The sequence below is a fragment of the Nilaparvata lugens genome, chromosome 9 (assembly GCF_014356525.2).
Source record: "Nilaparvata lugens isolate BPH chromosome 9, ASM1435652v1, whole genome shotgun sequence".
Taxonomy (NCBI): domain Eukaryota; kingdom Metazoa; phylum Arthropoda; class Insecta; order Hemiptera; family Delphacidae; genus Nilaparvata; species Nilaparvata lugens.
The window spans coordinates 22,865,813-22,892,187 of NC_052512.1; the positions used below are offsets into that span (position 1 = coordinate 22,865,813).

The window sequence follows — 26,375 nt, forward strand, 5'->3', positions numbered from 1 at the left end:
TAGTACAGATTTCATGTGATATTGAAATGAAATGGGAATAAATAATAATATGGATGTCAAACTACTGTATAAGCATATAGAACAATAGAGCATATATAAATATAGTATATAACATAAAACACAATAGCGCAGACAAGAAGATGGGCTTGTATCTGTGGCAATATCTCATTGAACAAAAACGATCAATTGTTTTGATGACCGAAAACCAGTTTTCCGGTTGTGTGAGATTGTGTGTACTCACAATCATAGCAGTTTGGGACTGTGTTAGTGAGTTCGACAACACTTTTTCGAAAGGCTAGTACGGAATTGAAGCTTTCTCGATTGAGAGTACTTTGCAGGTACTTCGTTCTTGCGTGTTTCAGACGGTATTTTCCAACCGATAATCATGAAAATGGTATCAAGTTGTTCAGAAAGATTTGGACATCTCGCGCCTTACCTCCAAATTCCAATTTTCCAACTATAAAATGACTTTAAAATTCGATGAACTTGGAGAAAATTTGGCAAAGTTTGTCGTTCAATAGAAAAAAATTGGTAAGTGATATCAAAATTTGGCGGTAAGGCGCGAGATGTCCAAATCTTTCTGAACAATTTGGTACCATTTTCATGATTATCGGTTGGAAAATACCATCCGAAACACGCAAGAACGAAGTGCCTGTTTAGATGAAATTAGATATTATTTATATAGTGATATCAGAGTATGGAGGAATTCCTTTTCTTTTCATATTATCCTTAAAATGCAAAATTTCAAAAAAACCTTGTGTATACATCGACGCGCAGTTGAAAAAGGAATATTCCTGCCAAATCTCATCGAATTCTATCAACGCGTTTGGCCGTAATCGCGTTACATACAGACAGACAAAAGCAAATCGAGTTGAAACATAGACCCCACTACGTTCGGTCAATAATGTGCAGGAAGCTCTTCCACACTCGTTCCAGTGATCAACATCACCCCATCGCCGCTTTCAAGTCATCTAAAGAACGGGGTTTATGTCGATAAACCTGCTCTTTCAAATGTCACCACAAATAAAAATCACTTTGGATAACTTGAAAACGACGATACTTGCTGAGGTGGCATGGATCACTGGAGCGAGTGTGGAAGAGCCTTCTGAACAGAATAGAAAATTGCCTCAGGGAAGAAGGACGGCTCCATCCTGACATAATTTTCTCTACGAAACATAAATGGCATAAACTCACAACTATTTTACTCAAGTTAAATGAATAGTAGTACCTTGAAAAATTAATATTGTTTTTTATTCCCAAAATGTAAATGTTTCTCGTAGTCATTCTATATTATATAGTGAGGTACACGTTATAATACCAGTGGCAAAGATAGGAGAACAGCGTTGTTGATTCTCTGCCTTGCCACTTTACTGATACCCGTAATACTAAATGTTAAAATATCACCAAAAGAATTTCTTAGTGAGTAAGGAAGCTATACTCCAAGTTTTGTTGCAATCCATCCAGTAGTTTTTTTTCAGAAATCGTGATCAGTGAGTGAGTCAGTCAGTCAGTCAGATGGGAATTTTTAGTCAGAAAATGGGAAAATCAGTCAGATGGGTATAGAAGATCAAGATATATTATTTTTTCTACAACCACTCGTAAAGTTCTTCTTTACGAACCGAAAACTCATCATAAAACAACTGTTTTCTGAGGAGCGAGCGATAATCTACTTTACGCTTGCCAGCTGTTTACTTTATGCTCGCTAAACCGCAGACATACAGACGCAGGCTACATTTAGAAAATGCAATTCCAATACTGTAAGTTCATCTTCCTACTTTTTCGCATTTAGATTCACCAGCCATTGTGGCAGCCAAGACGGCTGGAGTGTTGACTCTCACGTTGAGGAACCCAGGTTCAAATCACGTTCCTACAAATTTTTCTTTGCAGATAGTACTAATTGTTTTATCTTATAATAGTAATATATCATTATAAATAGATAGAATAATTATTGAATTGAATCATATTATTATTACATTGATTTATCAAAATAATTTGATAACTTATTAAAAAAAAAATTGTTTATTGTATTGGAATTCAATACTGCAGTTATAGAAAAATGTTTGTATGTAATTCGAGCGAAAAGCTTCTTTATCGCTCTCGTCAAAATTATAACGCTCCGCTACACGTCGCTTGGTAACTGTTTTGACTCGAGCGATAAAGTCGCATATTACATTCTTAATACATAAATGACTAATTATTATTGCAATATGCAACATATTTGCTTGAAAATAACTTGGAATTAGCAATTACTGGCTTTTCTTCAATCGATTATTAAATAACAGTGATAGAATGAAAAACAGGTGCTAGGCCTACAATTTTTATGAATAAAGAATTTTAGAACCCATCTTTACTGGGACTTTTTTTATTATTTTAAAGTCAGAAATCCACTCACGGAGTTTGTCGAAACAGCCTGTACATTAAGCCATTTTGTAATAGATGCAGTGAGTGACTCACCGAAAGGCTCGTGTGGCGGTATCCTAGCCTGCAGGAAAGTGAGCCAGAAGTGGGCGTGGCTGAGCTGAGTAGGCGTCGGCTGCAGCAGGCTGACAACCAATAGCAGCAGAGCAGGAGGAGGAGCCACCAAATGGTGGTATACGCCCAGATAGGTGTCCTGTCCTGAGAAGTCCCATAGAGTCACGTCTCCCACTGTGCCACCTAGGCTTACCTGAATCAGAAGCAGCAATACATTTGGTTCAGTTGACTCATAGATATGGATACTTTTATTTATAGTATATAATCCTTTTTGAGCGTAGGTTTACATTAACTAATTTTCAAGTGAGCCACGTGTTAATGTTGAATGTACGGTTTTAATGTATTATACAAGTTGGTGCAGAAGAAACGCATGTTTTTCGAACCGTTATTACTCGGCGTCGGGAGGGGGTATCAACCTGAATGGATATTGGCAGACGGCTCATACTATGCCGTTTCAGTTGCTATGGAGCGTTGGAACATACAACATCGTGTGTTCGCTGTCGAGCAGATTTTTTAGAAAGAGACAATGAATCTGTAGTCACAGTGCAACATCTTTTCTTTTCGTATTATTTTTATCTTTATTTTTATTTTTTCATTTGTATCTGTACAATTTTTATTTTTATTTTTTTGGTAATTTCTCAGTATTTTTATTTAACAATTTTTATTGTTAAGCAAACATATTTGGGGAAACCCGTTGTCTCCATTGTGAATAAATAAATATTGGGTTGGACGTCGAGGTGCAGAGCCTGATCGAAGTTATAGATCTGCAGCTTTGTTGAGTAAGATAGTTTGCATTTTTGAGAGCATTTTGATTGTGTGCTAGTAATCAAAATATAAAAATAGCTTTTATGAATCTGCATTTTAAAGTAAAAATAGTTTTGCATCTACTGAAAGCATTTTGAAGTAAGACAAGTTTTGCATCCTTGAAAACGTTTGTTTCTGACAATTTAGGTTATCTTATGTTTCTGCTCTAGGTGCGAAATATACTATTACAGAGAATTGCTTGAAAATATATGAAATCAATCAAGTAAGGATTCCAGATTATTCATTGAAATCAGTATTTTGTAGAGTGGTGGTTTATGTAAATTCACTAAGCAATGCTAAACCTATCTATACTCATGAGCTGGATTTTGTTCAGAGATTTTCTGTTGAAATGGATTAAGAAGTAACTGGGTTAAAGTTAAAAATTTATGATTGATTTGAAGAAGCGGTGTTGGGTGTAGGTCTATTGGTCACCAAAAGGAGACTGGCACATTTTCTGTGAGCTGTTCCATTCACTTTTAGAAATTACAACCACTCGCTTCCCAAATGCTATTGTAGTATGGGATTTCAATACGGGATAAAATGACAGAGGATATAGAGATATTATAAATATGAATAATTTAGAAATTAAGGTCCACGAATATAGAAGAGTAACACAAACGTCACAGACAATAAATTGATTATATCCTTACAAATATACAAGGTTGTAGTGTTAGATTAGGTAGCTCAGATCTGTCGGATGCTAACTATCAAACTCTAGATGTTAAGTAGCAGGGACAAAACCAATTAAAATAAATGTCGTTTTGAAATAAATTCAGTAATGTGAACAGGGAAATTTGAATTGTTTGAAGCAGATACTGCTTCAAGAAAATTGGAGTAGTGTTTATAACAGTTGAAGCCTAAATTAAAAATATAAGCAATTCATTGATATTCTAAGATTTCATATTAGTGAATGTTGCCCGATAAAAAGTCAATTAGACAAATTAGATGAATGGATAGCAAAAGATATTCTCACTCAGAGAAAAATCGTTGGGGAAGCATTAAAGAAATTTCAATTAGGGATGTTCCAAGTGAAAACAATTATAAATTTCTCAGGAAAATCTACACATAAGAGGTGAATAAAGCTAAATAATGTTAGAAAACAGGTGAAATACTAACAACTAGTACCAATTTTCGAATATTCAGTACGAGAGGTTATCAATAAAATAGGAGAACAGCTCAAAAGATAAATTTAGAATAAATAATAATAATAATAATATAATAATAACTTTTATTCACTTCATTGTACAATTTTACAAAGCATAAAACATAAAAAATATCAAGTGCACTCCTCATTAGGCTAGGCCTGCGTCGAGGAGTGGTTCGTCTTATGAATTACAGAAAATATATAAGAAAAACGATTCAGCTGCTTCAAGTACTATATAGAGCTACTTACATAAATAGTATTATCTTATGCCATTAAAGCAATCTAAACAAAAATACACATCTTCCACAAAAATAAACAAATTGATTACAATGCTTAGTTTATATAGCCTAGTTTACAGAATAAAGTTAAACATATTTCAATGAAAAAAAAATGAAACGAAACAATTTATGAAGCCGATAAATACAATCTTAACCTTCTACAGAAAATCGATAAGGAGGACTCTCTAGAAATATCGAAAGGTAAAACATTAAATAAACGAGGACCCTGAAAGGCTGCATGACCAGCCGCAGATGCAGTTACACATCTCGGCTCATACAGTTTCTCTCTGGCTGACCACGAGTTGTATATCCATGTTCAGGAGTCACTGGAAAATCTAATGGTCGTTCAAATACATATTTTAATAAGTTAAATTTATATAAATCCTCAGGGCTTAGAACTTTGAATTCTTTATAGATTAGGTTAGTGGGATATCTAACTGGTCTATTCAGACATATTTTTACAATTTTCTTATATTGCAAAATAAGGGGTTGTAAGATGGAAGATCCACAACCTCCCCATCCAACAATGCCGTATTCAATTACAGAAGAGATTAGGCAAGGAATACCATCCTCAACTGGTACAATGGAAGAATATTTCTCAATTGAACAAACTTATAAAATGTTTTCCTTAATCTATTACAAACATAAGAAATATGTGGCTCCCACCTTAGTCGAGAATCTATCATGATGCCTAGGTATTTTACAGAATCATGAACAAAGAGAGGAACACACTGGCAATAAGACTGATTACAGTCAGGTTTATGAATAATTATTTTAAGTTGGTACTCCTCAGAGGGCTTACCAGCCATTGTGAGGTAAAAGGGTAGAACCACAGTTTTATCTTTATTTATACATAATTTATTGTGGTCACACCAATTTTTTATCTTTGCTATACCACTATTTGCTTTCTTAAATGTTTCCATCCATGATTAATGAATAATTGATAAACATTGGAATTATAATGGATAATGGTGTGGACATTTGTATATATTTGAATGAATATTATCAACATGTAGCAAATAATCTGCAAAAGTCGCAACAACTATTGATTGAATAGGCCTAGGTACCTGTTGTACGTCGACTCCCCTGGTGTAGTGATAGTTGAATGTCTCAATGTTGGGCGAACTCTGACCTGACGTGTAGTACATTTCCATGTGCATCTTGTTGGGCGAATTTGGAGTGGCTGTCAACAAACAACACATCCATCAATAATAACATAGAAATTAATTAGTTACTGTAATAGTAATATTATAATTATTATAATATGACAAAGTAAGTAATCTGAACTACTGAACTGATTGACTTGAAATTTTGTACACAGATTCTTTATTACCGAGGAGGATTATAGGCCTATTTCCAGTTTTTCAAGATTCCAGTACGTTGGTTTGTCAAGTTTACAATTCTTCAGGTTGTCAGTACGTCAAGTGTTCAGTTCAAGTTTTCAGTCCATGTTTTCAATTCGTCAAGTTTGTTCATTATGTTTTCAATTCGTCAAGTTTACAGTTTGTTGTAACTTACTTAGTTTGAGTGGTGATCTATCTACGTGGGTTGTCTCAAAAGTAAGTTACACTATTAAAAAGAAAAAAAATAACGCACAGAATTTGTTTAACCTTCCGGTAGTCGCGCCCTACTCAATCACACAAGCAGTTGCGTGTTGTATTTTGTACAACATCCAATTTTTCAAGTGTTATGTACTCTGTTTATTGTCAAAACATATTAATTAATTGTATAATTACTTTTCCATCTTCTTGGATTATTTTACGCCTATGAACATTTGGATGATTACCATTTCATAGCCCAATAAGGTACATCAAGCAAAGCCACCAATTCTGTGTTATTGGTTCGTTTACAATCCCCGTATACAGTCTTTCCCTATCTTATGCACAGTGCGACTTATGCACTGTCGCGACTAAATGGCACCTAGAGTCTGAACCATTGCTCGGTTGATACTGCAACTCAGTGGAGTGATGGGGAGAAAGTTTTGAAATGCATAGGTGACTCATTCACTGACACCACCCCATTCAATAGTTTTGTGCAGCAAAAAAACTGACACTGTTGTACGTTTTACAACAGCGCGACTGCCGGAAGGTTGAGAGGTTATATTTGATAAACTACTTATATCAGGTTGATATGCCATCTTATTTATCTCTTTTCTGTATAGGGCTACTTGTAATATAAATAGAAATGAAAAAAATAAAATAAAATAATTCAAAAAGGGTACTGAGATTTTTATTTTTCGATCTATTTATACTTATATCAGTTATTCTTCATAATCTCCTTCAATTTCAATACATTTTTGGTATCATGGTATAAGTTTATTTAATCAAGTGTCATACCATTCTGCCGCCAAACTGGTTAGCCATGTCGGAACTTCTTTTTTGGGATTTTTTGTTTGCATCTTCCCCCAAGGTGTTGTTTCAGCTGTTGAATCAGATGAGAGTCGCTTGAAACGAGATCAGGGGAGTGTGGTGGGTGTCCGAAAAAGTGACATCCAAACTCTTCGGCAATGTTCGGGATGCGTAAAGTGAATGGGCGGCCGCTTCGTTGTTCGTCGTGTGTTGTTGTCCTGCTTCAATAAATGATTGGCGCCAATGTGAAACCATTGGCCTCGACATAACGTTTTCACCGTACACACTGTACAACTCACGATTAATTTCAGTTGCATTTTTATTGTTTGCCGTTAAAAACCGAATCACACTGCGTGATTTGCAATGGGCGGTAGGAGTAAGTGGTACTCCATAGTGGTTTGATCGCAACTGACAAATAAGTCACGGCGGCCTCTTAGGAATTTTACAGTGCTACAAAAACACCCAGATGAAAATTCCCTGCGAATTCCAGACGTCTCTTGCCAACTACGCGGATATAAAAAAAATAGTGTAACTTACTTTTCAGACGACCAGAGTAGCTATAATGTCTGATATAATAAAGGAAAGAATCGGTTTACACATGTAGGGGATAGGAAATTCACTAATGACGCATCATCACGTCTGAATTACTGGACTGATCAACTTGAAATTTTGCATACTGATTCTTAATTTACCGAGGATGGTTATAGGTCAATTTTAAAATCTTCACGATTTCAGTAGGTCAAGTTTTTATTACACCCATGTGGAGCATGGGTTACCCTCTAGTAGTAATAATATTATTTATGTAGTAAGAATCATGTTATAATCAGTAGGAATAATTTTAAGGTCAACTGTTGTTAGAAACCAAACCACAGCTGTTTACTACAGTTCAGTTTAAGGTTATGTTGATGGTTGTTCCTGGTAGTGGATAAAATATAATTGATTATTTTCAACAAGAAGGAACAGATGATATTAGATCAGATATACCAGTGTCAGCTAGTTTTTACTTTCCTTGCCCTACTACCATAGGTAAGGAAAGTATTGCTTTCCGAAAAAAATTAAGGTACCCAAATTTATAACTTTCTATACGTTTCAAGGTCCCCTGAGTCCAAAAAGTGGTTTTTGGGTATTGGTCTGTATGTGTGTGTGTGTGTGGTGTGTGTGTGTGTGTGTGTGTGTGTGTGTGTGTGTGTGTGTGTGTGTGTATGAGTGTATGTCCGTCTCTGTACACGATATCTCATCTCCCAATTAACGGAATGACTTGAAATTTGGAACTTAAGGTCCTTACACTATAAGGATCCGACACGAACATTTTCGATCGAATGCAATCCAAGATGGCGGCTAAAATGGCGAAAATGTTGTAAAAAAACAGGGTTTTTCGCGATTTTCTCGAAAACGGCTCCAACGATTTTGATCAAATTCATACCTAGGAAAGTCATTGATAAGCTCTGTCAACTGCCACAAGTCTCATATCTGTAAAAATTTCAGGAGCACTGCACCATCTATGCAAAGTTTGACTTTAAATTATCAGGCTTCAGATTCAATTTAAACAAAACATTTCAAGTGGAAAAGATTGAACATAAAAATCTCTACAATCAATGTTCAGTAGCATTTTCACCTAAAATTGAAAATAAGCTCGAAATTCGAGAAAATAAGATTATTCAATTGCAAACTGTTGATTCTATTAATCATTCACTATGAAGAGATAGCAGACTTCGTGTGCTGCAGCGCTATTGTCCTGTCACCAGATGGCTCAGATCTTAGAAAAGTAGACTTGAGATGCGCGGGAACACGAGCGTCAGTTGATCAATTTTTATAACGGCAAGGAAAGTTGTGTGAGTGCACCACACCAGATTTTTATAGAAAGCAGTGGCAAGGCAGAACATCGACAAAGCTGTTCTCCTATCTTTCTCTACTGCCATTAGAAAGTAAAGCTCACTATACGTTAAATTTATTAAGTTTGTTCAGTTGTATAACTAAGTTTGTTTCTCGGTACTTCTTCAAAATTATTTCTTATTTCTTAAAAAAGGTTAGCTTAGATCTAGAAGAAGATGATGAAGAAGAGGGAGTAATTTTAGTGGGAAATAGAAAAAGAAGTTGACCCAAACCGTTTCCAAAAAAACTGATGTGGTACACTCACACAACTTTCCTTGCTCGTTGATCTATAAGCCTCATTCTTTAACGAGAATAATTTTATTTGAGGGAATAACATAATGACGATTAGCGGCTACGATAATACTACGATCATACTATTGTATATATTGTTTTCAGAGTACATTTTCCTTCGTGTAAATTGTGAAATAACAATTATATAGAAAAAGAAGTTGACCCAAACCGTTTCCAAAATATGGTGTGGTACACCCACACAACTTTCCTTGGTCGTTGATCTATAAGCCTCATTCTTAAACGAGAATAATTTATTTAAGGGAATAACATAACGATTAGCGGCTAAATATTTAAAACTACGATCATACTATTGTGTATATATATATTGTTTTCAGAGTACATTTTCCTTTGTGTAGATTGTGAAGTTTGATGATTTTTAAACGTCGTCAAAACAACTGTTCTACGAATAAAATATCGACTATAATGATGTAATATCGGGGGACCGAGCTTCGCTCTGGAGTGTAAAAGCATAGAAAATTTGTAACGAAAGATTGAATTTTGAGTTTATATTTATTTATTCATTTTCTCAATCGTTCAATTATTTTTACAGTTATATGAGGAGGCACAACAGGCTTATGTCCAAAACTGTCCCTTTTCAATTATAATAGCCTACAGTCCAAATCGAAATCTAGGTTAAGCGACTATCGCTCATAAAAATAACAATATTTATTCACACTTCAAAAAACAAACATCATCAATTACAAAAAGATATACTATGAATTCGATTTACTATGACTTACTATATTTGCTACAATATTCATATACTATATTCATATACTATGAATTCGATTTACTATGACTTACTATATTTGCTACATTATTTATTAATTACTGTGTACTATTCTACACTAATAGCATCTAGTTACTATTTTGGACTTTCTGAAGTAAACATGTTTTCTAAAAAAAGAAATAAACGAAAATAAGTTTTTCTTGCTGAATAATATTATTCTTCTCGTGATATCAGCTGAGGAATATCCCACACTTGCACTCGCTCACTCACTTCCATTACGGTATAGACAGACGACAACATTTGCAGCTGTTTTTCCAAGGACGTATTTATCCCTTTAATTTAGCGAGTTATCCCAGGGTTGAGACCTAGTGCAATCGAATTTTCATATCATAAACCTACTTTGTTCCAAATTTCGTGTGAATCGTTAGAGTCGCTTTCGAGATCCGGTCACATACAGATATATATATATATATTATATATATATATATATATATATTATATATATATATAAACATAAATTGCTTGTTTAATAGTATAGGATTCTCTTGAATAAACTGCTCTACCTACCCACCTCATGCACGAGAAGGAGGTTACAAAGTCAATTTCTCAAGGATGGGGTGGACCCCATCCTTAGTTTCTCAGGAAGAAGACTCATACCAGTTCAAGTGCTGATACAGGGTATGAATTTGAAAAAAATCGGACAAGTCATTTTTGAGAAAATCATGATGGAAATTAATCAAAGTTAATTTTTCTCAAGAATATTACGGAGCTCCTACAGTTTTTACAGAAATGAGACTCATGTTAGTTGATAGGGCTTATAAATAGCTATCTAGGGTATAAATTTGAAGAAAATCGTTAGAGCCGTTTTCGAGAAAACCGTGAAAAACATGGTTTTTTAGTAATTATCCGCCATTTTTTTCAATAATATTATGGAGCTCCTGCAATTTTCCAATAAATGAGACTCATGTCATTTATTTAGCCATATTCCGCCATTTTAAATTGAATTCTATTGAATTTCTTATTGTCGGATCCTCATGGTATAGGACCTTTAGTTTAAAATTTCAAGTCAATCGGTTAATTAGGAATGGATTTATCATGTTCACAGACATACACATACACACACACATACAGACCAACGCCCAAAAATCATGTTTTTGGACTCAGGGGACCTTGAAACGTATAGAAGACATGAAATTAGGGTACCTCAATTTTTTTGGAAAGCAATTAAAGTAAAAAGACAAGGAAAGTAAAAAGCATTAATGAATGTTAAAAAAGTCAGACTGCAAAAAACATTCAAAAGCTATAATTATCAACAATACTTATTATTCAATAACTTACCGACAACAATAAAAAATTTACCACAAAAAAGTTCATATCTACAGAAGCACAATGGCTCAAAAAACAGGCTTTTTATACAATTGACGAATACCTAAGTCATAACGTGAGCATCTGACTGTTTTATATTATATTTGTACATGTATATGTATATATGTATTAACGTTATTTGTTAGCGATACGATATATTGTTAGTATATGCAATGCTATGTTTCATCTTCACATGACGTTTGTTTATAACATTTGTAATGTTCGATGACAAGAAAAAAGATTATTGATTATTGACAAAGAACAAGGAATAAAAGAATAAGAAGAGGGAGGAAAAGGGAAAGAACAAGGACAGTAGAAGTGGAAGAAGAAGAAGACAATAAAGTAAACACTACTTATTATAGGGCATTGATTAATATAGGCATTATTACTTACTTCTAGATCTATATGGAACCACAGAGAAACAATATAGCGTAAACTTATGCTATGGTTTCTCTATGATGGAACGGTATGATGTTGCCTATAGAAACATGTGAAATACCCGACTTCCAATGAATCAAACAGAGAAGAGTGAGAAGAAGGAAAACAAGATAAAAAGAAGAAGAAGACTTATGGCTAGAGTGCAGTATTCACTACTCACATCTAGATAGAACGGTGGGGTGTCTCCTGAAGAAACTGGTGAAATAGCCGGCTTTGAGTGAATCAACCAGAGTCGATTTTCCTACTCTGGAATGACCAAACAGCTGGATATTGATCCTAGGTAAGGGCTCCTTCTGACGGCCTCCTGTTAATTGCTTGATATAGGCATCCCTTGTACTAGCCTGTAATAGATAACACAATATAAAAAGTGAACAAAATAATTATTACTGTAATGTAAAATAAAGAGAAATAAATAAATAAGTAAATACATCAGTACGGTACATTGAATTGTTTTCTTACCGTTTTTTCCATAACTACTTCACCATATCCCCGTTTGGGTTCATGGATATTCTTTTTTATATTCTTCTAAAAAAAGACAATTAGGGCTAAGTCACATGAAGCGGTGTTTCAGGCGTTCTCAGACTAGTCAGCGGGGCAGAAAGCTCTCTGATTGACTGATTATCTGCTGATTTCCGAACACCAACCCTATCAGTCAATCGGAGAACTTCCTACCCTGTCGACTCCGCCTGATAAACGCTTTATTTGGATGGCCCTTTGGGCGAGACGACGCAAGCGTTTTTTGAGGCGTTTTTCAAACAAGTCGGCTGGGCAGAAAGCTCTCCGATTGGCTGATTCCCGAACACCAACCTAATCCGCGAATCGGAGAGCTTCCTGCCTTGCCGACTTGTCTAAAAAACGCAGTAAAAAAGACTCGTCTGGCCTTACTCTTATTAGTTCAAACTCCTCCTCAAAATTGTCCAAAAGTATTCCAACAGAATTAGAATCAGGTTCCTCTGAGATAAGGTAATTCAAATTAGATTGGATTCTTAAACGCATCCCACGTTTTTGGGCTCAATATTGCCACTCCAAAATTAACATTGGTGTAAGATTATAACATTGAAGAGTTCTATGAGCATACAGACACTGACTTTTAGTGTTATCGGATGGGCACGTTAAACTGTCGGTCCCGGCTGAAGTATGACAGTCGTAGGGTCAATTGATTAAATGATACATTCAGGCGAGGTGGACTCCCCACCAATACAAGACATACGAATAATATTATTGTTATTAGAATTCCTAAATGCAAATTGATTGTGAATATGCTATTTTATGATTCCAGAATACAAAATGAATTTTCAAACTAATTATATTTAATTTTGGGAAGGGACAGTTTTGGACAGTGCCTGTTGACCCTTTCCCAAAAATTCATATAATTGTGTATATTTTCAATGTAAATGAACACATAAATTGATTGTGAATAATTAATTGAAGAGACTCAAGATATTGTCAAAATTAAATTTATTTCAAGGTCTCTTCAATTATGGAAAAGTTCCACAACATCAATATTCACTCTAAAAACTCTATCAATGATTGTGAATTGCTATTTATGATATTTTCTTGTAAAAGTATGTTTTTGAGTACGTTTAATGTTATCCTGACATGACTATAACATGCATGTTACTGTTGTATATAACATGTAATATCGGGCTTCACTCTGGAGTATAAAAGCATAGAAAATTTGTAACGAAAGATTGAATTTATAGTTTATATTTATTTATTCATTTTCTCAGTCTTACAATTATTTTTACAGTTATATGAGGAGGCACAACAGGCTTATGTCCAAAACTGTCCCTTTTCAAATTCATACTAAAGTCCAAATCAAAATCTAGGTTAAGCGACTATCACTCATAAAAATAACAATATTTATTCACACTTCAAAAAGCAAACATCATCAATTACAAAAATATATACTGTACTATGAATTCGATTTACTATGTTTGCTACAATATTTGTTAATAATACTATGTACTATTCTACACTAACAGCATCTAGTTACTATTTTGGACTTTCTGAAGTAAAGATGTTTTCTAAAAAAAGAAATAAACGAAAATAATTTTTTCTTGCTGAATTTTTCTTCTCGTGAGACCATCTCGTAAACACATGCAATAATCAACCAGCACACACATGCACTAGTTCACTCAATTCCAATACGGTATCAAAAAAATAACGGACACAATTTCCAGCTGTTTTTCCAAGGATGTATTTATCCTTTCAATGTCCTTAAGCGAGTTATCCAAGGGTTGAGACCTAGTGCAATCGAATTTCCATATCAAAGACCTACTTTGTTCCAAATTTCGTGAGAATCGTTAGAGCCGTTTTCGAATTCCGGTCACATACAAATATATGAACATCTAAGCATATAAACAGAAATTGATCGTTTAATAGTATAGGATTTTTATGGCAATAAAAACATGTCGAATTTGATTTATTTTCTACCCACATTTTTAACCTTGGTTAAGAGTTGACTAATGTCATTGTGGCCATGCTTGATGGCGGTTATCTCAGCTTTGATTCCATCAGCATTCTTCTGTTCTGTATTACAGCCGGCCAAACACAATATCCTGAAAATAAAGTACAAATAATTTAATAAACGTTTCATTGTTAATCATTCATGACACCCTTTTGTTTGTTAAGTGGGCTTGGTCGATTTTTGAAAAATGAGATTCAATTCAAACTGAGAGCAGTTGTTGCATGGGAAACACAGATGCATTTTACAAGGAATGCCACTGACAGTGAATTTCACTCACTTTAGAAAGATTTTATTTATTTATTCACAATGAAGACAAAGGGTTTCCCCAAATTACCGTTTTGATTATTGAGATTTGATTTTCTTCCTGGAGACTCTTGAAAGAGTATAGGAAATTGTCAAGAAGGACTATTTGTACAAAAAAAAAAGAATACAAAATAAACATATATACATCACATTATACAATGTACATTACTATTTAACCCTCCCAAAAATCTCATTCTCCATCCATAAATTCTTGGATACTGTAGTATACCCCGTATGCTAGATATTTTTTTCAATAGCTTTTTGAAAATATCCTTATTCCCATTTTCTCTCAAAGCTGACGGCAGTTTACTTATAAATTTGATACCCATAAAAGAAGGCTTTTTCTCATACTGAGCTGTCCTGTGATATTGTGCAGAAAAATTATTCTTATTTCTTGTGTCATAATTATGAATGTCACAGTTTCTTATAAATTCTTTATCTCTTATATACATTATCACTTCGAAAATGTACAGTGCAGGCACAGTTAGTAGTCCTAGATCTTAAAAATACTCTCTGCAGGACTCGAATGGCTTAAGACCTTTTATTGCTCTCACAGCTCTCTTTTGCATTCTAAAAACTTTACCTAAGTCTTTGAGACTGGAGCCTCCCCATACCAATATTGCATACCGAATATGCGACATTATGAGGGCATGATAAACTGTATAGTGTTCCCAGTACTTAATCTTGAAATCTGCCTGAGTGCAAACACTCCAGATGATATTTTTCAGCACAATTGATCAATATAGTTATCCCAAGACAAATTCTGGCCCAGCAAGACACCTAGAAATTTCACAGACAGAGGTTGTTCAACATTCACTCCATTTATTTGAACGTTTATTTCTTTAAGTTCTCTGTAATTATTTCTATGTTTGAACTGCAAGAACTGCGTTTTAGTTTCGTTTACTTTGAGGTTATGTTGTCTGACAAGACTTTGGCCCACAACTCGATCTTGCCGATCTCCTTGTGTTGCTCCAGGCCGGTTTGACTCAGAAGGGAAACGGGGTGAGCAAGCAAGTAAGTTTGAGGTGACCGCGCGCCGCTGAAACACCCTAGCCAATGGCTGAAAGAGTTGCCTGTGGGCACGGCAATTCCGCCGCTGTGGTAACGTGTTGTTTAAGGAAGTGAGTGGCCGAAGAGTTCGACCCTGCTTCGACTCCTGCCGCTCTAGGATGGGAAAAAGGATAAGAAGCTGAGAAGGATGACCCAGCTCTGGGAGGGGTGTGCCCGATAACAGAGAGTAGGAATGGGCCTGCAGTCACGCTGCATATAACGCGGCCGTGGGCGCAGTCCCGGGGAAAGGTTATTTGGAGGGGATAGAGAGCGGGCGCAAATAGCCAAGTCTTGCCGAATCTCAGCTAAGCTAGCCGATCTTAAGCTAGCTCCGCAGTGCAGGCTGGATGCTTGTCTGACTCGGACTAGGCGCTGAGACAGCAAATAATAGCAGCGTTGGTGGTAATGCGAGCGGCCGCAGTAACATCTTCCACCCAGTAATGAATGGTCGGCGTAGTTCCGTCTAGCGGACAGACGAAAGATCAATCCAGTCGGTTATTTTATCCCTCCAGCCAGGCTCAGCCAAGCAGCCGAGACAATAGAACAATGGAGTGGCGGTCTTATTCGCGTTCATCAGCAGTTTTCTTTCTCACGATTATTTCGATTTTTGTGTTACCTATAATCAATAATAACTCCAGTCACCAGTAAAAAGTTTCCAGAAACGTGGTGTACTACCATATTAATGACTTTTCATAATGATTTTTAATTATTTAAAGACATTGTTGACATTCTGAGCCTTCAGGCTAAACTTGGGGTCGCTAAGAAGGAATCTGCAATCAGAATTTCTCTATCACGAAAAATAACGAAAATAACCCAGCTGTTGATCCGGCAACCGTTAACAGTCATCCTGCAATGCGGCCGAAACACTTCCAAGCCAGACACCCATCTCAAATGACAACAACGCCAAGCTGTGAGAAACCATCCTGCACTACTGCGCTAGGTTTAGGCTATGCTCTAGGTGTGAAAAGAAAGGATATAGACCAATTAGCAAGGGTTCAGAGGTCACGTAGGACCCCGAAGGAGTTCCCAACGTTCAGGTGTTTACAGAAGCGGGGAATGAAGTCGAGCTTAAGAGGTCGCAACGCTTCCCCGCTTCGTGAAGGATAGAGTCGGTCTATGACCATTTTATTCATTATTTATTTATTCCTTGAAAAAGCATTACAATAATTTACAATTTAGAAATATAACAACAAAATGAATCAATAGGAACCATCGACTGTCTGAGCTTTTTATTTTATTGTTTCTTCCAAAACCAATACATTCAATCATTGCGCTCTGCCGCGGAACGGCGGTCGACAGATAGGAAGGTGGAGGTTTCGACTTTAGCTGTCCCGCGCCTGAAAGGCAAGGACCTGCTGAAGCCGCCGACGTGTGCGGTAAATAGATTAGTGTGGTAAGGATGAAGAGTGGATACACAAAGTAGTATATCGGGCAATTCAGAGGGGGAAGGGTAAGAGAGGATGGAAAATGGTGTAGGAAGGGGGTGTACTTACTTGCTTTAATAGCCGCGGTACCCGCCGGCCCTGCGCGTGCCTACCGCGCGGCTATACAGTGTGTCCCGCACCCCGGCGTACGTGGTAACTGGAATTCGTCCAGTTGCCCACGAGAAAGTCGGCCGTCCCCGCCTGAGCAGTAGACCAGGGTTACCGTATCACGATACAGCCTCACGCACGCCTAATAGCTGTGCATATGATCGCGGCCTTGCAGCGCGTTAGCCTAAGTTGCGGACATGCCGCAACTAGTTCCAACTGGTTGAGCCCACGTCTTTCGGACCTTACAAGGCAAATCTCCTTCCAAGACGAATCGCGTTCCACTACTCCAGTAGTTCCAGGACCCACGACTTCCACGCCTAAGAGATTCCGCACAAGCCAGAGATTCAGGCAACTATTAACCCGACGCGTTATTACCCGGCCTATCTACCTGCACCGACGCGACTATGACCACTATCTACAAGTAAAGTAAAGGTGACTCCACTCACCTATCTCGTTCAACTGCCCGCGATAGACTAGGCACGTTCAACCGCCCCGGGATAGACTAGACTACTCTACCTTCAGCAGAGAGTCAAGTAGGGGTGTAAGTGTCTACTGCACTGACTCGAGACCTAGGATCTCCCATTGGCAAGAGATCGTTCAGGCGAATCTCTGATAAGAGAGCGCCTAAAGCCCTAATCGCCATCTCAATACAAAATAGGCATTTTGTGTTGTGACAGTTGACTGAGGAATTGGGCTATGGCATGTATATTGACAAAAATATCTAATTCTAAATTTTCTGCATCCTTTGCACTACAAATGTAGGATGTGTCGTCAGCATACATTGAATGTTTTGTTAATTATATAATTTCTACATTGTAAAACCAATCTGGCAACTTTGCGGAGTTAGAAAAGGATAGCGCTATCGACTTCATCAAATGATGAACAAAGATAGCAACACCAATTATAATCAAATACTGCCATTCTAACGTGAACCTCACTGTAGTACCAATGTTCTCTCATGTCTAAACACTAAGCTATAGTGAGGTCCACGTTATAATGGCAGTGGATAAAGATAGGAGAACAGCATTACCGATTGTCTGCCTTAATTAACTATATTTCTCAATTGTTTAAACCTGATTTGGCAACGTTGTGGAGCTAGAGAAGAATAGCGCTATCTGCTTTGTCGAATTATTTATTTAATACAATTACAAATCATATTAATATGATCAGGATAGAACAACAGGCATAGCCCAAAACTATTCTGTTCCCAAATTTTGATATAAATATAATAACATGTCCATTAAAATAGGTTATATTCTTACTGTGGAAAGTTCAAGTTCAATTTCTGTCCAAAAATATATATGAGATGAAAATTTGAATTTAGAATGATTAAAACACTAAATTATAGTCAAATATTGCACTTGATATCACCGCACATTGAATGAATCAAGTTATTTCAAAAATTATGAACAAGGATAGCAACACCAATTATAATTATAATCAAATACTGCCATTATAACGTGGACCTCACTATAGAAATAAGTCGTCAATATGCTGAGATTGGCGAGCTATTAAACCCAGGGGGCTTACTAGCTTATTTATATATTTACCTGACAATATCAGTATGACCATGTCTGGCTGCTATATGCAGTGGATATAGTCCTTGCCGATTAGGAATGTCGGTCGAACACATCAGAGAGAGACAGAGTATCTCCACCACCTCTTGAAGACCCTCTCTGCAGGCAAGGTGTAGAGCTCTTTCCCCCATCTGGAAATTAGAATAGATCATCAATGAAGAATCGTTACATTGATACGAAAATAGTTGAAGATATTGGACTTTGATGGCACATAGAAATTTCTCAGGAGTGTCTTTCCTCAGTAAATTTAGAAATTATATCTAGAATATAGTTGAAAGTACATAATTAATTATATAAATTTCGCACAAGCTATATTTTTGTTTGTACTTTTGTTTACTGAGAAATAACATTTATTATTATTACTAGTAGTTCTCTGAACAGTAGACCTCGCGCTCAGTAAGTTACATTGACCTGTTGCTATGTTTTCTCAAAACTTAATAAATAATTTATCAATTTAAAATGTCTAGAAAAATCCTAAATAAACAAAGAGCTTTATGTCCTATCGTACCGTGACGTGTCGTCCCGGAATGTGAGTGTGAGCGCTGTTATCAGGTCTGGCTGCCGTCGATACGCCAATCCAATCAACCCATCAGAGAACATTCTGTGTTGTCGTGTTGGCGAAGAATCGGTGTGTTGAAATAAACAAAATAAACTACCATAATGCTGATATCCTACAAACTTCATTTCTCACTTTTCATGATTTTAGAAATCAATTTCTTTTCAATAATATTTGATGCAATCTTGAATAGAATAGAATAGAATAGAATAAGTTTTAATGTAACCGCTTCTGAGGTCTTCAGAAGCATTACCTCCGTCACAATGTACAGCAAATCACAATGTTCTGATCATCAGATTAAAAAAGAAAAATGTAAAGAAATTTTTTCTCTCAATAACTCCAAACTCTAAACGGGTAGTATTATAGTCCACTAGACAGCTGATTTATGATGAATAATTCTATAGCCTGATTTTACGGTGAAATTGGCGTATGAAGGCGTATATATTTTTACTTTCCTTGTCCTATTACCATAGGTAAGGGAAGTATTGCTTTCCGAAAAAAATTAAGGTACCCCAATTTCTACATTTCTATACGTTTCAAGGTCCCCTGAATCCGAAAAAGTGGTTTTTGGGTATTGGTCTTTATGTGTGTGTGTGTGTGTGTGTGTGTGTGTGTGTGTGTGTGTATGTGCGTCTGTGTGGGATATCTCATCTCCCAATTAACGGAATGACTTGAAATTTGGAACTTAAGGTTCTTACACTATAAGGATCCGACACGAACAATTTCGAACAAATGCAATTTAAGATGGCGGCTAAAATGGAGAAAATGTTGTCAAAAACAGGGTTTTTCGCGATTTTCTCGAAAACGGCTCCAACGATTTTGATTAAATTCATACCTGGAATAGTCATTGATAATCTCTATCAATTGCCACAAGTCCCATATCTGTAAAAATTTCAGTAGCTCCGCCCCATCTATGGAAAGTTGGATTTCAGATTCCCAATTATCAGGCTTCAGATACAGTTTGAACAAAAAAATTCGAGTGGAGAAGATTGAGCATAAAAATCTCTACAATTAATGTTGAGTAATATTTTCACCTACAATTGAAATTAAGCTCGAAATTCGAGAAAATGTGATTATCCAATTGCAAACTGTTGGTTCTATTAAATCATTCACTATGAAGAGATATCAGACCTCGTATGTCTCCAGCGTTATTATCCTGTCACCAGCTGGCTTAGATCTTTGTTTATAAGTAGACTTGTGATGCGCGTAAATACTCAGGTGATCAATTCTAATAACGGCAAGGAAAGTTGTGTGAGTGCGCCACACCAGATTTTTTCCTTTTATATTATTCTTGAAATACATAATTTCCAAAAACCTTGTATCTACGTCGACGCGCAATTTAAAAAGGAACATACATGTCAAATTTCATGAAATCTATTACCGCGTTTCGCCGTAAATGCGCAACATATAAACATTTAAACCTTTAAACATAAAGAGAAATGCCAAACCGTCGACTTGAATCTTAGACCTCACTTCGCTCGGTCAATTATATTCAATCATCTACATAATGCTGATATCAGATATCACGTCATTCCCTAGTCCATAGAGGATATTCATCTACATAATATTAATATGTGATAGGTCTACTATCTTACAGAATATTATATCACTCACGCCATCCTCTAGTTCGTAGTCAGCCGCAGCCCTATTGAGGAGGTAGCAGGCAACATCCGAGTGCCTATTGGCCAGAGCCAGGTGAAGGGGCGTGGCTAGTGTGGCTCCGTTCAGCCAATCAGGAGAGGCCGAGCCCTGTTCGACTAGAGCGCATGCGCAATCCACCCAACCATAGGCTGAGGCTAGATGGAGGGCTGTGTCTCCGTCCTATAAAAAAAAAAACGAGGAAAGAATAATATTACTGATTAGCAAATATAAAATTATTTATATGATTACTTGCTCAAGAACAAATATATAAGACTTTATTTACAAACCTTATTTTAAAGAAAAGAGATTGCTGACGGCTCCTGCTATTTATATATTGGATTTAGCAATCTTTGTTTTTAAGAATAGACGAATGTATGAGGAGAACCAGGTGAGTCATCCCCACAGTACAAGATTTAGAGGTTTTGTTTACCCACACCACAGACTTAGCCTGCTGGAGACTGGCCCGTTTTATATGGGAATGAAAATATTTAATTCAATCCTATCTCACATACGAGAAATTGATGGCTTGAAGGTCAGAAAAAAACACTCAGGGAATTCCTTATTGTATTGTGTCCGTACAGGTTAGCAGACTTCCTTGTTGAATAATGTTTGATTGATGTATGTTATGTGGGATCTGTTGTGTTGAAATATGAGGGATGGTAGATATTAGATTAAACTATTTGATTTTAAAATCATAAAAATATAAAATTATATAATAATTAATTTATAATATTAATTATATAAAATAATATTTATTACTGATTATCAAATATAAAATATACAAATAATATCAAATGAATGAATAATTATTATGAATAATATCAAAATTCTATATTTTTATTTTCTCTGTGTATCACAAAAGGTGTAACAGCTGAAACATTACTCTGTTTTTGAAACTTATTATTTTCAATATTATTATTATGAATTGAATTCACGAACATCAAAGATAGAATGAAGCGTTTTTCATCAAATTTAAAAATAAACAAATTAATTATCACAAATGATTTCATAAAGTTTAACCAAACCAGCTGTTTACTTGGTGAACCAATATCAAACTGTAAAGGTGCGTACAGATATACGCGCCGCGAACATGAGCAATCCACTTTTAATCAGCTGACTATATCTGTATTTTTACAGAAACGGTAAGATAGATATAAAAAGCTTGGCATCAGCTGATTAAAAGTGAATTGCTCATGTTCGCGGTGCGTAAATCTGTACGCACCTTAACATTAAACAGCCGAAGATGTAACACGGATTCTAAATGAAATTTGCAACAAAATGAATTTGCCTTTCTGGTTCATGCTTTTTTTTTCATTCTCTCTTCTGAGAATTTCTGGAATCCCTGCCACTGCGGTGTTCAAAAAAATATTGTTTTTTCTTCTTTATTTATTCTTTTAATCAATCAAGGTATTAAGTATACTTATTCCTACATACTCATTCTTAAATATACATCAGCACAATATATTATCTATTTTATAATCAGAATATTAATAATACATCCATAATATAAGTGTATTCTCTATTATTTACTTCTATGAGCAGATTAAGCTTATTATGTATAAAGTGGAACTCCCCCCCTACACACAGATGGATAGTCTAGTAGGGGGATTCCAAAATATGTTGTATATTGTATTTTTCTTATTCGTGTATTATGTTTTTTTTGGAAATAAACTGAATTGAATTGAATTGAAATAATGTATGCCTACAGTAGAATTTATTTATATCGACCTTCGTTTGACGTTTCACAAAAATATCGAAAAATCGCTCTCTCTAAAACCAAGGTCAAGAAGATTTTACAGAATATTTTTTGTTGCATATTTTGTGAAGAATTTAGAATCTATAGTATTCGACTGTTACACCTTTCGTGGGACACTCTGTATAAGGGTATTTCAAATCAAATCAAATCTTTTATTTGTCCCAAAAACATAATTACAATGACAAAAATGGTTATAAATGAAAAAAGTAGAATACAATATAAAATGAAAAAGAAAAATACCATTAAGAGGATTATACATAACTATATTAAAAACGGGAAGTCCCTGCAAGGTTCGAGGAACCTGAGCGCAGAGGCCGAGTGTTCAATGCTTAACAGTACATGAAAATAATAATGGGATATTATTAAGAAATAGGGAAAAGAAAAAGTGAGTGAGGAAGGGAAGAGAAAGAGCAGAGTGAAGGCATAGGGGAAAGTAAAGAATAGTTGAAGATTACATAAAAAACATGAGAAGTCTTTATACTAAGCTATGAGGAAATTACATTGCCAAAATTACATTGTTCGAGATTATCCATGTATGAATTTCAATTCAATTTACTAGTAATAAAATGGTTAGGAATAACATTGATGAGCTTTGATACCTGATATAAGAATTGTTTTCTACAAATTGATAAAATAGTATCTGTAATTTGAAAGGTAATAGATGAGGGACGGAGGTTATATGGTGAAACACGCAGGTTGAAAAGATTCATATGTTTATTTATGTAGATGATTAATTTTTTTATGTAAAGCTGCCTGACAGTTAAAACATCTAGCTCACTAAACAGGTACTCACTTGGATAGAGTCTGGGTTTTCCCAATATAGCTCTTATAATGTGTTTTTGAATTACAAAAAGTTTCTCCAAGTGGTTTGAGTATGTTCCACCCCAAATTTTTATTCCATATTGCAGAAATGATTGAATGTAGGCAAAATATATGAGTCTTGAGATTTTTTATTACTAACTTGGCTGATATTACGGAATTTACTTATCCAATGTCTGAGTTTGTTACATGTACTATTGATGTGAACATCCCAACGCAAATGTTGATCAATCATTACACCCAAATATTTAACACGATGTTCTCTATTAAGCTTTGAGCATGTACAATTTATCCAATCAGATTCTTTATTTCTATAGAGTTCCTATATTTCGATATAACTAGTTACCACAAACAGCTACAGTGTACACTATCAAACAACATAATATTATTTTGAAGCATGGACAGGCAAAACCAGGATAATTAATAACAACTTACACATCATACATTTAGTGTATGAATTTCACCGATTTCATTCATTTTGAACTCAATTAGGCTACTTACTTTATTATTTTTTTCAGTCATTTACTCAATCAAGATATTTATTCCCTTAAGGTATACGTTAGTGGAATGATTAGATGATCCCTAATTGTTTGGTGTGGGGGCGGGCGGGCGGAGGTAGAAGGAAGCAGGATCATGTACCTGACTGCTGTATTCCTGATTTTAAAATTACGGCAGGTTGGCTGGTTGACTCAAATCGCCAGTTACAAATAAAAGCTTGTTCAAATGACAGTGATTTACGCTCGGTTGTCGCGCATTTGTCAGCCTCGTACACATGACAACGATTCATGAGCGATTTGCTTGGTTAAGACTGTGCAAAGGCTGAAATTGAACTTTCTACTGATGATATTTTTCAAAGTTTTTCGATTTGTATATCATCAAGCTATCAAAATGGAAAAGTTTTCTTAGAAAAACATTTTTTCCGATCATACTTTTTGAGATATGAGCGCCTAAAGTTTAAATTATTGAAACAGAACATTTGAAATACGGTAAGAGATAATGCCCACTAATCCATGATATTTGGAAGGTAAATTCTTCATGGTTTTGTTGATTGAATAAAACAGAAATTTTCTGAAAATATCAATTTTTGAAAAAACTATTCAATTTACTAAAAATGACAAAAAATAACTCATTATGTACCTAAATAACCTAAAAGATTATGTTCAATTATGCTTTAATGGGGAAGATTGGACTTTATAGTTTGGTTTATACTTTCAAGTGTCAATATGTTTATATTATTAAAATTGTTTTTGCAATAAAAAATCAATTAACAATCAATGCAGTTGCCATGAAAGTGTAAGCAAATACAATGAATTATATAAAATTAAAAATTTTTTATTTCTGTCCAAGTTATAGCTGTTTGACTTTTGGTGTCCCAACGTGGGCTAGTTTACCCTACTATGAAATATGATTCTTTACAAACTAACAAAACCTTCAATAGATCTGCAATTGAGGAAAGAACAGGCTGGATTTAGAGAAACCCGAAGCTGCATTGATCTCATCAACACCTTACGAATCATCATTGAACAAAGTTTGGAATGGCAGAGCCCCCTGTACTTGACCTTCATAGACTTTGAAAATGCCTTCGATTCAATTGACAGAGAATGCATGTGGAAAATCTTAGAAGTATACGGCATTCCACAAAAGATCTTGAACCTGATTAAGGGCTTGTATGAGGGGTACAAATGTCAGATAATTCATGATGGAGTATTGTCAAACTCAATCAGCATAACATCTGGTGTAAAGCAGGGATGCATTCTGTCACCTATCCTCTTTGTTACTGTGTTGGACATGGTCATGAAAATGTCACTGAGTGGGAGGAGAAGAGGCATTCAGTGGGGGATGCAGAACAGACTCGAAGACCTGGATTTTGCAGATGACCTTTGTCTTCTAGCACAGAGACACAGTGACATGAGGGAGAAACTGAGGGCATTAAATGAGATTGCTAGGAAAATAGGCCTGAAGATAAATGAGGCAAAAACAAAAGAGATGGTGCTCAATGTCCATGGTGGGGAGAGCTTTGAAATAAATGGGAAGAGAATAGAGAGGGTGGACTCATTTGCTTATTTGGGCAGCATTGTAAATCTGGAAGGGGGTGCCGAGGATGATGTCAAAACTCGCATTAGAAAAGCAAATGGAGCCTTTTCACAGCTGTATACAGTATGGAGGAACAATAACATTTCAAAACAGACCAAGATACGAATTTTCAATTCAAATGTAAAGTCTGTCCTCCTTTACGGGTGCGAGACGTGGAAGGTTACAGCTGAAATCAGTAAAAGATTCCAGGTCTTCATCAACCGGTGCTTGCGAAAGATTGAACGTGTTTGGTGGCCAAATACAATTTCAAATGAGGAGCTCTGGCACAATACAGGACAGACGCCCATAGACATTGAGATCAGAAAGAGGAAATGGAGGTGGATAGGCCATACTTTGAGGAAAAGAGAGGGAGCAATTGAAAAGGATGCCTTGCAGTGGAATCCCCAGGGAAAGAGATAAAGAGGAAGGCCAAGGATTTCATGGAGGCGAACAATAGACAGCGAGCTTGGGAAGGTGAAGAAGACATGGCGAGAGGTGAAAAGAATGGCGGAGGATAGAGATGGATGACGGTTATTCGTGGATGCCCTATGCTCCAACCGGAGTTACAGGAATTAAGTCAAAGTAAGTCACAAACTAACAAACTGAAATTACTAACTAACTGAACAGAAAATTGTAATGGAATAAATTTTAATTCAACTGAAATTTTAATAGAATGCGTACTATGTGAACTGCTCTGCTCGAAACTGCTCGGTTGACTGAAGACATGTGTACGCACTCATACCTGCTCTAGTATATTGAACCGCCCGGCAACCGAACGGTTGGACTGGAAACTTCAACCGCCGCGATTCGCCGGCGACTGCTCAAACCGAGCGTTGCATGTGTACGACACCATGTC

General features: G+C 35.9%; 1 protein-coding gene across 1 annotated transcript in view; it reads right to left on the reverse strand.

Annotated features, from left to right (window-relative positions):
* The window catches only part of LOC111051931 (death-associated protein kinase 1), a 130,249-nt gene that overhangs the window by 72,636 nt on the left and 31,238 nt on the right, over nucleotides 1-26,375 (reverse strand). The window contains exons 9-14 of the mRNA XM_039435640.1: nucleotides 20,845-21,051; nucleotides 18,648-18,805; nucleotides 14,183-14,303; nucleotides 11,903-12,083; nucleotides 5,766-5,881; nucleotides 2,455-2,665 (exon numbers count right to left, since the gene is read on the reverse strand). Of these exons, the coding sequence (XP_039291574.1) occupies nucleotides 2,455-2,665; nucleotides 5,766-5,881; nucleotides 11,903-12,083; nucleotides 14,183-14,303; nucleotides 18,648-18,805; nucleotides 20,845-21,051 (994 nt within the window). The remainder of the gene's footprint in view (nucleotides 1-2,454; nucleotides 2,666-5,765; nucleotides 5,882-11,902; nucleotides 12,084-14,182; nucleotides 14,304-18,647; nucleotides 18,806-20,844; nucleotides 21,052-26,375) is intronic.